Here is a 13175-nt window from a genome sequence, read left to right as displayed (position 1 = left end):
CTAAGTACTTCTTTTGCATCCAATAATCCTTTGAAGGTAAAAAATGCTAATTTTTAGAATTTTTTTCTTATGGAAGACTTCAAAGAAACTTACCAATTTTTATTTTTTAAGTGAATGCTGTACATGTCTTTCTGCAGTGATCAGTGTGGATGTACTCATTTTTTTGTTCTCGCTACATTTTCAGGACTCCACTATTGTGACTCCAATCATTTTGAGGACTGACCCTCAGGGATTTTTCTTTTACTGGACGGATCAAAATAAGGTAAAGAACAAAACTTGATCTTAAATTTTCCAGTTGTCTCATGATTTGCAAAGCAAGTAACTGTCTTATTCACACGCGTGTGCCCAAATCACAGATGAATTCCTAGGATTTTTGAAAAATTATACTCTTAAAGGTCAGTTTCATTTGAGGACATTGTAGGGATACCTGCTATAAGCACTGGATATACTAATTGCTAGAGTAATTGGTATTTTTCAGTTCTCCTGATGGTATTTGTTAGGACAAGAATGTGGAAATGTAAATTGCATCTGATGTGAATCAGCTAGCCAGGGGTACAGGTTTAAGTGAGGAAGGGGAGTGGCGATGTCACCTTGGAGTGCAGCGAACATCCCAATGCCTTGTTCTTTCTCGTGCTTCCTCCCTGTGCTCTTTAGCATGAGAGGAGTTTGGCTTTCATCATTTGCTCGTGTTAGATAATGACAGATCAGAGTCCCTTAATTTATTCCTGAAGTTTCCAGGAATCTCTCTCCAAACCAGCTTTCTGCTCACAACACTATAAATGCAGTATACCATTATTGTGAAATCAATGGAAGATTCCCTATTGAATTATTAACGGGCAGACTGTCTGGAGAGCACAACATTTATTTGGAGCTTTATGAACAGTTAGAGAGGCATACTCATACAAAATGGTTATTATTCCAAGAAACGTATGCATAGTTTCACACTTGAACCTGAAAGACTCCAGCATACAGAATACTTTGGTCTTGCATGTTCTTTTGGACATGCCAGAAAAAATTTAGAGTGTTCTGTTGATAGCGAAATCAATACACTAACCAGAGGTTGTAGTGAAATTTCCGAGGCTTCCATAATAACCTCTAGGGCCGAGGGTCGGTTCAAATGTTTACCTGTTTTGAAATGCTGCCTTGTGTCCCTATCTGCAAAGATGTTAGATCTGTCAGTCTTGCCTTCTGCCTTTGGGACTGGCTCATTGACCCCGTGAGCAGTGGTGTGGGGTTGAGCCATTTGAAGGGGTGGTGGGGTGCATCCTGTAAAGGGCCTACTTGCGTGTTCCCCAGAAGGCAAATCTCAGCTTTGTGGTCCTGGCATGATTTTTGTGAACCCTATCAGAGCATCTGCAAGCATCTCTGGCCACAGGTGTGTGTGTGGGAAAACCATAGACCCTCTCCTGCTGTCAAAGCTGCAGCAGAGCAAGAATTCATGCTTCATGTTCATGTTTATTACTGGGTGTGTTAATCATTTTGGCTTAGACATTCTGTTTGGTTTCCTGCTGTTATGCGTAAAACAATGGCTTAAAAGGGGTTTTTCTGTTTTGTTTTGTTTTTTTCTCCCTCCTCCTAGAAGCTATTTTTAGATCTGTTGAGGCTATATTCATGAAAGATGTATTTATAATGCCTACAGCATTTCTAAAGGTTGGGGATTTGTATGAGAGACCAGACTGTCAGTTCGATTCTTCAACTTGTAAATCAAACTTCTATAAAAGCTACAAAAGATATTTTGAGGGTTTTAAATAATTCATGGCAGCTCAGTTAAGCTCCCCTCAAAGAGGAATTGTAACTATTTCCTTGCTTAAGGAAGAGACAAGGTTTAGGACCTAAGGCTGTTTGAGGCTTGTCTGTTGTTCTGTGGACCCGGTATTTTCTGTTCATTTTTCACACTAGACATTTTCTTTTGGTTGTTTGTAATGCTGTGTATGGCCAATCGGGACAAACAATGGAGTTATCAGTCCCTGTTTATCTTCATAGTACCTTTTCCTGATTTATTCGTTTTATAGTTGTAGCCAAAATGTGATCCATTTTTCTTTGCCTCTTTAAAGTCCTACAGCATTCCTCTGTCATTTATCAGAGTTCAGAAGCTCACTTTTTAGTCAGTGATCATATGTCTTATGATCCAGAAGATGAGAGAACTTAAGAAAAATAATTAGATTCACTGTGCTTTCAAGTTTTCTGTCTTCTTTCTGGCTTGAAGCCTGATCTTGGAAACATAACAAATGGTGCATCGACTTTTAAGAGATGGACTGCTGTAAAAGAGGCATTGCATTACACTTGAAGAAGTGGTGGATACAGACGAAGGCTGGCATGCCAGGCTTGTAGATGAGGCTTTCACCCACAACCCTTACATGGCTGAATGTCACAATCATGATGTGCCATCCAGTAAAGAATTCTTTGTCTCAGTTGCTAGTCTAAAGTGATCTCTCATTTGTATGAGAGGACTTCCAAAACTTCATGAAATATTGAAATTAAATAGGAAGTGCAGGGTGGCTGTTTGCCTTCACAGCTCAGACGCCCGCATACAACATTGGCGTATGTGTGTTTCGTGCCCCGCCCTGGGTCCTTACTCCTGCTGCCTGCTGCCCATCCTAGGAGGCGATGATGACGGCTCCTGCAGGTGGCTTCCCTCGACTCCTGTGGGAGACCCGCATTGAGGCCTCAGTCGCACGCTTTGGTCTGGCTCATTGCTGGCACTTTCAGGCATCTGGAAGGTGAACCAGGGAATCAAAGTTCTCTCTCTCTTTCTCTAGTAGGTAATCAAAAGAAATAGTAAATAGGAAAAGTTATTTTTTTGACCAAAAATTTTTGCAAATCCATGCATGGCTTTTCCATCCACATTTTCCAACACTGTTTGAAGACCTGGTGTATCATAGAGATCACATCAGAGAAGAAATGTGATACTTGTAGATTTGTTGATTTCATATATCATTTTCTGTTAGAAGTGAAGGTTTCTTAGGTATTTATGGTAATTCACTTCCCTTCTCCTTCTGGCTGTTTTTCCTGTAAGTTTTCCCTTTGGTCCATGATGCTCACAGGTGAACTGCAAGGAACCCCCAGGAGCCTTAGGACCACAGTGCCATCTTCTTGGAAAAATGTCATCTTTCCCAGTGTCACCCCACTGCCCCCAACCCCTGTGTCCTTCTCTGTTCATGCCTATAGCGTACCATGCACCAGGGCCACAGGTTCTAAGTCGCTGTCTCTTGCAAAGCTCTCCTTTCCTTTGAAATCACAGACATGGTAGGTGACAAAAATGTAGACCACATGGGAAGGAGTTCATCATTGAGAACAAGAGTCTTCAAGTCATTTTTAGGTAGGAAATTGCGCCTCCCTGAAATGTGGAGCAGGTTTGAGCTTGATGGAACAGACTGTTATGAATATCATTCTTAGGGATTAATACCCAGACTTCATACCCATTCTGGGCTTCTTGTAAAGATTTTTTTTTTTTTCTGCTGTGTGGTTGGCTCTGAAAAAAAAATCAGATATAATTAGGAAAAGCAAGATTCTGCATGCGACTATTTTCAGATGATGGTTTTCCTGGGGTGATGAAGCTGATGACAAGAGACTGAGTGTGGGGGAGAGGGAGCCCCGGCACAGCACACCTCAGTACTTGCAGGCTGCCTGTGTGAGGCTCTGACTCTTCATCGGGTCTATGCCACATGGGCACTGGAAACCAAAACAGGAAGTGTTAGCTGTGAAAATCTTGTGAGCTACAGGAGTCCACATCGTAATTTTGAAGGAAAGGTGAAACAAGAATTTAAAAAAGAAAAAAAAAAACAAGGGAGGAGTTAAAAATAAAGAAGTTTACCAAATGCACCCTGCTAGAGTATCAGGCCACAGAGGAGCCCTCTGCCGTGGAACCCGATGCCCTGCATGAGCGCCAAAGCTGGTGTAAAAATAACAGCAGCCATGAGCAGGTCGGATCCAGGAGTTGAGTGTCACTCAGTTAGCTCTTCCTTGTATTCCCGGGGAGGGCAAAGGGGCAGAGAGGAATGGCAGAGGAACACATTTGAAAAGGACTCCTATATACTCAATTTCTGGTGGCACATTTCATTTATTTTTAACTTTGCAGACCAAAAATGTATTCTGTTTCGAAGATAGCAGAGCAGTAGCAATATCCTTAAGTTTTAGCCTCCTTTGTGTCTACATAAATGTAATTTTCGGAGAATTTACATTTTCATGATGTTTACTGGATCTCATGGTAATGGATATATGACTGTGTGTTCTGGACATATTCCTTTTATTTTGTTTGTGTCATGTATCAGCCTAAACAATCTCATTATTACTGTTTACAACTTCTCACTTTATGGTATGTCTCAGAGAACTCTTCATTTAAGTACATTCTGTGTATGCCTCATCCTTTTAAATTGTTCTGACGTATCCCAAAGGATGAATTATCAAGTTATATTTACTGAAAAGAATATCACAGATGGATCTTGGAGTTTATTTATTTTTGCCCTAGGAGTTGTGGGAAGCAATCCCACAAAGCAGGGCAGTGGTAAGCCTGTGTATTCCACTCTGGGTATATGGGTCACTGACTCCCGAAGGGAGGTGCTTGGAAGTGCAGCTGCTGATTTGAAAACTATACATACCAAATCTCAGTTCATGACTGTGCCGTTTTTGACAACCCCACTCGTCTTGGGTTAGGGGAATCGTTTTCTCTGTTAGGGAACATTTTTAATTGCTGCGAATGCATTGTAGCCATCTTATCTCAGATTTAATTTGCCATGTCTTGTGCACTGTTAAAGTGGATGTCTTCCTGTTCATTTTCTGATCATTTTTTCCCCTCTTCTCTATAGCTTGCCTTTCTGGGTATTGTTCTCTATGTGTACCAGAAGTTAATCCTTTTATGATTGTTATCATTGTTATAAATGCTACCAATGCTTTCTTCTTTTCAATGAAGATCTTTAATATTTATCCACATAGAATTTACTCAGGAGAAAACATAAATGAAAACTTTGAAGTTTGCTGTGGTCACGGTTAACTCCTTACTCCTTTTGCGTTATTTACAACCTTCCCCGTATATCCTCCTGGTCATCATCACCCTGACTAATCTGGATTTTTGATCCATGTAGCAGTGCACTGTGTCTGAGATCTGTCAGGAGGTGCAGCTCTACATTGATTTTCTTCAATTGGGTGCTTGTGGAAGTCCGTGGCTCCTTGTTCTTTCTGCTTGTCGCTGCTAGGAAGGTCCTCTCTCTCTGCTTTAGAGGGAGCAGGGTGTGGAAGGTGGGAGCTGCCATGGCAGGGGGACTCATGGGACAGATCCCAGCCTGGCTTGGCTGGCCCGCAGGTCACCTTCCCTGTCTGTAGACCTGGGAACTTCTGGGTTCTATGTCCCACGTCATTCTTCTCCCATTTATTTTCTTCTTTCAAGTGATCTGATCCAACACATCCCCTTTTGCTTTACTTGGGATCCCTAGACAAAAATTTCTGCTTGCATGTTTTGTTCTTTCCAGGGACGTAGGACAGGCGACTTCTGCTGTACCATATGCCATCTCGCCCTTGACTGTAATTTTCCATGAGGCGTTATTTGACATACTTGCGCAGAGTAACAGTTAGTATTTCTATTGATGGCAATGATAGGTAAACTCTTAGGGTAAATTAAATTTTCTATGTAGGACTCAATAGCAAAGCTTAACAGTTCAGTGTTTACTTGAGCCATGATGGCATCTTTCAACATGAGCTGAAATTTGAACAGTGTATCATAAACCCCAACATGGCAACATAATGATTTCCTGTTCAAAATATAAACAAACAAAAAGCAGAACAAAGCAAAAACGCACTGGTCTCTCTAAAGAACCCCTGTGTGCCACACATTTTATTTGTAATCGTTGAGCGAGGAGAGCCAGCTTCGAGACACAGATCTGTGGTGTATCCCAGGAACACCGATTCAGCGCTTCCTGCAGATGGTCAGTGGGGGTGAGGCACTGAGTTACTGGGGCTAGTGCGACTGCATACTGGAGTGAGTGCAGATCAAGACTGTGGTCTCAGGCCATTTTCATTTAGTGGTGTCCCTTCGAGTCTGAAGCAATAACAGAAATGACCTTAGAAGAAAACCATAACATTCACCTGGAATTGCTTAGTGAGGGCTGCCATTGTGCCTTGGTGGGGACACCAGCCAACCACCACTGTCACGCTGTACCGCGCCAGGATCCCCTTCACCATGGTTGGTGATCTCAGGGCCTCGAGTGCAGGCAGTGACACTGTATGCCCTTGCCTTTGCCAGAGCACGGGGCACTGGGTGGGCTTCTGGTGCCAGCCCCCACCTGTATTCTTTATTCTGCCCATTTTAGTCCAGAAATTCTAGTAGTTAATATTCATTCTGATCAATTGGACTTAACCCAGCTTTGTTCCCTCTCGGGTGGGATAACTCAAAGCTGCAGACTCTATGTCGTTTCCCAGAGCCACTCAGTGAATTCAATCTGATCATCCTCAATGGAAACTGACTTTTGATGGGCTTCCTTATTCTCTCCTTTCCCTACCTTCTAGTATGTTCTAGCGCCACCAGTAAAATAAACTACTTTATTAGGAACCATTTCACACAAATGCATATTGCTGAACACATTGATATAAATACCTGCTGATTAAGGATGGTCAAAAGATTCCATGGTTGAGGCAGTGGAACATGTTAATTAAATAGGTTGTTTTAAGCCAGGCCTGTTTTCCTTGACACAGTGCTCCAGTGGGAAACCCGAAGCCTGGTAAGGGAGCCAGCTGTGAAATTCTTGTGGCAGAGGCAGATTTGAATTCTGACTCTGTCCTGTGTTTACCGACTCAGCTCCAGGGAATCTAAGACTCGCCTCAGTTGGTGATAAGAGGAGCTGCAGGCCCAGCATGGTAGCCTAGAAGCTAAAGTCCTCGCCTTGTACACACTGGGATCCAATTTGGGTGCCGGTTCATGTCCTGGCAGCTCTACTTCCCATCCAGCTCCCTGTTTGTGGCCTGGGAAAGCAGTCGAGGACCTCCCAAAGCCTTGGGACCCTGTACCCATGTGGGTAGAAACTCCTGATTCCTGACTCCAGATCAGCTCAGCTCTAGCCATTTCCGCCCCTTGGGGAGTGAATCAGCAGATGGAAGATCTTCCTCTCTGTCTCTCTTCCTCTCTGTATATCTGACTTTTTAATAAAAATAAATAAATATTAAAAAAAAAGATGTGTGGAGGTTACGTGGTGAACATGGAGTGCCTCACATGTGTGCTAATTTACGAACTCTCAGTGCTTGGTGGTGATTGTAAGTGTTACTACACAGTTGATGTCTGACTAAGCGATTGTCCTTAAATAATGGCTAAGGACCATGAGGGTGCTGCTGTGAAGGCGGAGAGTCCCTTTACTTACGGGGATTTTATTTTCTGGTTTTTTTTTCTTCATGTCACCAGGGACTTGTTGCTCACTAAGGCTGTGTTGCAGTCCTTTGATCTAAAGCATTGAAGCTTAGTCTGTTTGGGCAAACAAGATGTTTACTTATGTATTTCATAATGTTTTGGGAACGGAGTCATTGAAGGCGAAAGAAGGGATTTATCGTTCAAAAGCATTTTCCTCTAAGAATCACTTGCTAATAGATACGCCCCGCCCCAGGTGCGTGTTCCTTGGCCCCCCCCCCCCCCCCCCCGAACCGGAAGCGTCTCGCGTCATAAGCTACGAAGATGATTTAAAGAGCTTTTTCGGAGGCAATCCGAGGCACGCCTGTGGTCTGCTCTTTCGTCCTACGATGCTCACCGTCACTTCAGTGACGGGCAGCTTCTCCTCCATGCTGACGGGACCCTGGGAAATTAAACCTGGGGTCTCGAGAGCCATAGGTCAGGTGGCCGAGGAAGAGATATCTTCTCACAGCATCCACTTCCAGGTTATTTTCTGGCTTTAGGAACACTATCTTCTTTTTTTCTGCTGCCACAGCCCTGAGGATTGTACTCGGTGAACTCTGGGTAGTGTAGAATAAACCACATGTGATGGTTGCTTTGCCTGCACAGCTATGGTGTAAGAATCGAGTTGTGCATGAATCTTTGGAGGAAGTATTCACGTTTTCTTGATAGGATTTCTAATCAAGTATAGTCTCTTGATATGCATTTGAAAATCAGTCTGGTGATTTTGAAATGGCAACATTGTAATTTCTTCACAATTATTTCTAGAATGTTAATGTAGCAATATTGTTTCTATGTGACTATCACCATACTTCATCACATGGATAACAATAGCAATGCTATTTTTTTTAAAAAAAAGATTTGTTATTATTATCTTTTATTTTTATTAGAAAGTCAAATATACAGAGAGGAGGAGAGACAGGGAGAAAATCTTCTATCTGCTGATTCACTCTCCAAGTGGCCACAATAGCTGGAGCTGTGCTGATTTGAAGCCAGGAGCCAGGAGCCTCCTCTGGGTCTCCCAGGTGGGTACAGAACCCAAGGATTTGGACCATCCTCAACTGCCCTCCCAGGCCACAGGCAGGAAGCTGGATGGGAAGAGGGGCTGTTGGGATTAGAACCAGAGTCCATTGGGATCCCAGGACATGCAAGGTGAAGAATTTAGCTACTAGGCTACCATGCTGAGCCCTGTGCAATTTTTAATGTAGAATTACAGAGGGAAAGAAGGGGGAAGAGAGAGGATTTTTTGTCTGCCGGTTTACTTATAAAGTGACTACGGTGGATCCCAGAACAACATCTGGGTTTCCTACATGTATGGAGGGTACAAGGCCTTAGACCGTCTTGTGCTGTTTCCCCAGACACACACATTGGCAAGGAGCTGGATTGTAAGTGGAACAGCTGGGACAAGAATAGAAACATGTAAGGGATGCTAGAATTGCAGGTTGGGGTTTAACCAGATAAGGCGCAACACTGGGCCCATGAGTGCTTTTAAATGCATTGTAGGAAGAGTTTAGAAATATGTAATATGGGGCCTGGCGCAGTAGCCTAGTGACTAAAGTCTTCCTGCCTTGCATGTGCTGGGATCCCATATGGGTGCCGATTTGTATCCTGGCTTCTCTACTTCCCATCCCGCTCCTGCTTGGGTGTGAGAAAGCAGTCAAGGATGGCCCAAGGCCTTCCAACCCTGTATCCACATGGGAGACCTGGAAGAGACTCCAGGCTCCTGGCTTCGGATTGCCTCAGCTCTGGGCATCATGGCCACTTGGACAGTGAATCAGCAGATGGAGGATGTTTCTCTCTGTCTCTCCTCTCTCTGTACATCCGACTTTCAATAAATAAATGAATAAATAAATAGAATGTAATATACCCCAGGTTTTAATTAAAAATTCAAGGCTCCTAGTATAATCAGAGCTCAGTTTTCCTTGCTTCCACTGAAGTCTTCCCAGTCTTACAAGATAAACCAAACTGGGCATTCTTGGGCTATGAAACTATTATAATGACGCATGTATACTTTTTAATACAACAATAGCTTAAGATATGAACTTGAAGAATACATGGAGAAACATGTTCAGTGTATTTTTTTTTTAAAGATTTATTAATTTTTATTACAAAGTCAGATATACAGAGAAGAGGAGAGACAGAGAGGAAGATCTTCCGTCCAATGATTCACTTTCCAAGTGAGCACAACGGCCGGTACTGTGCCGGTCCGAAGCCGGGAACCAGGAACCTCTTTCGGGTCTCCCACGTGGGTGCAGGTTCCCAAAGATTTGGGCCTTCCTCGACTGCTTTCCCAGGCCACAAGCAGGGAGCTGGATGGGAAGTAGAGCTACTGGGATTAGGACTGGCATCCATATGGGATCCTAGCGCATTCAAGGCGAGGACTTTAGCAGCTAGGCCACACCGCCGGGCCCCATGTTCTGTGTATTAAGCAGGATTTTTCTCTCCTGTAATGGGGAAAGAACATTTGTCCCTTGTGAATGGAATGTACTCTGCATTGCCTTATTGTTGCTGTTGTTAATACCTTTGCATTATTGTTATCAGCATCATAGCCCCAATAATAATAAACACACATATGATGTTTTCTACCCAGCCTTCAATTCATTAATATGCATGAATGTTTTAATAATGTTTATATACAATGCATACATATGCACTAATTTCTAGAATCCCACAGTGTAATTCCCATGGTAGGCTGTAAAAGTATGTAATAACAAATTACATAGACTTATATCAGTGCATGTGTGCATGCTATTTAGTCACTTTCCGAGGTGTGTGAGGGTTGTGTCATTTCTACGGTGATGTGTAAGTGAGTTTTTGAGTGTGCGCAGCGTTGGGTGTGGACCTTGTCAGAGCAGTGGGTGAGGGGTTGAGGCGGAGCAACCTGGTTGTGTGTTCTGACTCTTCTCTTTCTGCCTTAAAACCAACTGCTTTCATGTGTAAAGTTTACCGGGAGGATGTGCTTTCTTGAATTTGTTTGAAAATGGAAACTGAAAAGGCATGTTAGTGTTGCGTAAGACATCCCAGCTTGGGCTGAGCACTGAAACCAGTTCCCTAAACTCATGCTGCTTTGGGTTCACCTTTTGAGAAGCTGGACATAATTGGTTTTGTTTGTGGGCAGTGAACTTTTTTTTTAACCTCTCCTGATTGAGTCTAATGTACAGGCATGGTGAACACTTGTCTAAAGCGAGTTTACATCATCAGATAACTGAGTAATCTGCAGAAAATGTACTCACTGTTTCTGTCCTGTGTAATGGCCTTCTTTCCGTTCTAAGCAACACATCCTGGGAGCCCTTATCGGCCCTGTAAGATTGTGAGTATAATTGGGCAATATGTCCCATGCTCTACTTAATAAGGCAGCAAATTACTAGCGTATTTTAGAAGGATTCTTAGAACCCAAAATTGAATCTAGATAGATTTTGTTTTTATGTTCAGGTGACTAAATTTTTTTAACATCCCATTCTCTGAAGACTCCACATCTTATCTTTACCAAGCATGTCCTTAACACCTTATTTAATAACCGTTATGATCTTCTAGAGCCTCAGGTCAAGATGTTTTTTAAATTTTTCGCTAATGAAATTAGCTGTACTCTTCCATAAATGGGATTTCAGGAGTGACTTGATGTATTAATTTATTGTATGTATAAATATATGTGGATACAGAGGCAAATATTACCTAAATTATGACGTTATATCATCTCCTATCAGTTTGTGTGAATCTCCTTTTTGTGACACACATATCCATTAGATAGTAACTGAGAATTTTCCAGAATGATAGAAAGTGTGGCATTTTGTTATCCCTGCAGAGTACATTTAGGAGGAGTAAAATTCATGGTTCACCCTTGGGAATGTTCAGTTTTTCTCTCTTCCTTGTGCAGGGAGATAGTGGTCAGAATGATTTTGTGTGAGATTTCTGTCCTGAAATGTGACAATTTCCCTTTGACTCAGGGACTGTGCTTTGGAAAATGTCTCATCATGCATCCTGGCCAGCAATGCACCTGTGGGAGAGCATTGCTACAATGCAAAATGTTATGGAGCAGAACAAGTTGGCATGCTAAGAAACCTAATGACTTTGCTGCTATACACAATAGATTCTATTTTTAGACAAACATTTGTTCCTATAGCATGACTTCATTATGCAAGAGGATGGCAGTTTCAGCATTGTATAGTGAATGTTGAGATATTAGAACACTGGAGTAAATGCACTCTAATATGTGCTGTAACTTTTTCATAAACTAGCTCTGATACAGTTCATAACTGGAGAGAGAACAAAAACAGAATACCTACGTCATTTCCAGTGTTAGTGGATTGGTCCAAATGTAAAACAAAAATCCAAGCTCGCGTGGTTTCTTTGCAAGGTCACCCAAGAGAACACAGACCAGGTAGTGGAGGTTGACACATGGAAGGGAATCCATTACGTTAGTCCTGAAAACCCTGGGACACAGCACACAGTGTTTACTCACCAGTTCTTACCAGTCACTGATGAAAGGCATCTCTCCCCACTTCTAGCTCTTTGCTAGAATCTTCTGCTGGCAAAGCAGGGTGTACCGTGGATGTTCATGCCTGAGGCTGTGACACAGCCCTCAAACTTTGTTGCGGTTGGAAGGTCTAAGTTGGCATACAGGGCTCCACCTGCTGACTTCAGGTAGTGGTACATTGGGTACATTAAGTAAGTTAGGCTTTATAAATCCATAGCGTGGGGCTAGCATAGTGGCTCAACCAGTACAGCTGCAGCCTACAAAGCTGGCATCCCACAGGGACTGTGACTTGTATCCTGGCTGCTCCATCTGTAATCTCACTCCTTGCTAATGGCTGGTGCTAAACAGTGCAAGATGGCTCAGCTGTTTAGGCCCCTTCCGCCCAAGTGGGAGAAATTAGATGAAGTTCCTGAATCCTGACTTTAACCTTCCCTGGAATGGCCATTGAGATCTCTCTCTCTCAGGATCTTTCTCTTTCTAACTGATTTTGAAAAAACAAAAAGCTATTTTTGATAAGTAAGTCTATATCAAACTGAAGTTCAAGCCTTACTTATAGACATGTCTTGCCAATCCTCTACACTGCCTCAAACATAGAAATAAAAATTGCCAGCATTTAAAAATCCGAGGAGTGCTACACACATGTAGATTTTTCAGTAAATCAGAAGGCATATCCACAACAGCCGTCTCAGCTCCAGGGCCTCATTTGCTGGCCACAAAGCCACCTTCTGCACACAGCATCCAGTTCACCACAGTGTCTGCCCAGCCAGCCTATGTCATTTACATAGCCATTTAAGCTTCTGTAGATACTTGTGTGCCACTGCCAGGCTTCTGTGCCAACGTCCTATTACTAGAAGCTTCAGTGAGCTGATTCCAGAGGATCATGTGGAATGAAATGAATTTGTCACAGTGGACCCATTGGAGTGCTGTGGCCAACAGATGTTACAGTGGAAGACTTGCTGAAAGTCAGCGTGTCCCAGTCCTGCTCCTCAGTGCCGTCAGCAGAGCAATTGATGCCCCCCGTTCATTGCTTCTCTGTGAAATATGAATCTGAGATGTGCAAGCCCTGAGGTCCCACAATGCTTTTAAAGGCTATTATTCCAAAGTGACTTTCATGTGGCATTGTGCTAGGTAAGATTTATAGCTAGGGCTACTTGGCAAAGGATTCCAAATTGAATTGGTTCATTAATCCGGGGAGAAATGAGAACGGTGGGCTTTAAGACACCAGGCAGAATGTCTTCCTTTGGAGCAATGAGTGGGGATGACTTCACTCTTGTGTTTTGGTTTAGCTAACCACCTTCCCTCCCCACAGAGCTTGCTATGTGGTAGGGTAATTCC

General features: G+C 42.9%; 1 protein-coding gene across 2 annotated transcripts in view; it reads left to right on the top strand.

Moving 5' to 3' along the window:
* Positions 1-13175, top strand: part of PLCB1 (phospholipase C beta 1) — a 621942-nt gene that overhangs the window by 17239 nt on the left and 591528 nt on the right. For both annotated transcript variants that reach the window (XM_040980971.1, XM_040980972.1), the window contains exon 2: positions 185-262. In XM_040980971.1, coding sequence (XP_040836905.1) covers positions 185-262 — 78 coding nt within the window. The remainder of the gene's footprint in view (positions 1-184; positions 263-13175) is intronic.

The sequence above is a fragment of the Ochotona curzoniae genome, unplaced genomic scaffold (assembly GCF_017591425.1).
Source record: "Ochotona curzoniae isolate NIBS_2020 unplaced genomic scaffold, NIBS_Ocur_1.0 contig_3520, whole genome shotgun sequence".
Taxonomy (NCBI): domain Eukaryota; kingdom Metazoa; phylum Chordata; class Mammalia; order Lagomorpha; family Ochotonidae; genus Ochotona; species Ochotona curzoniae.
Note: the sequence above shows the minus strand (reverse complement) of the source record. Positions and strands in the feature narration are given on the sequence as shown.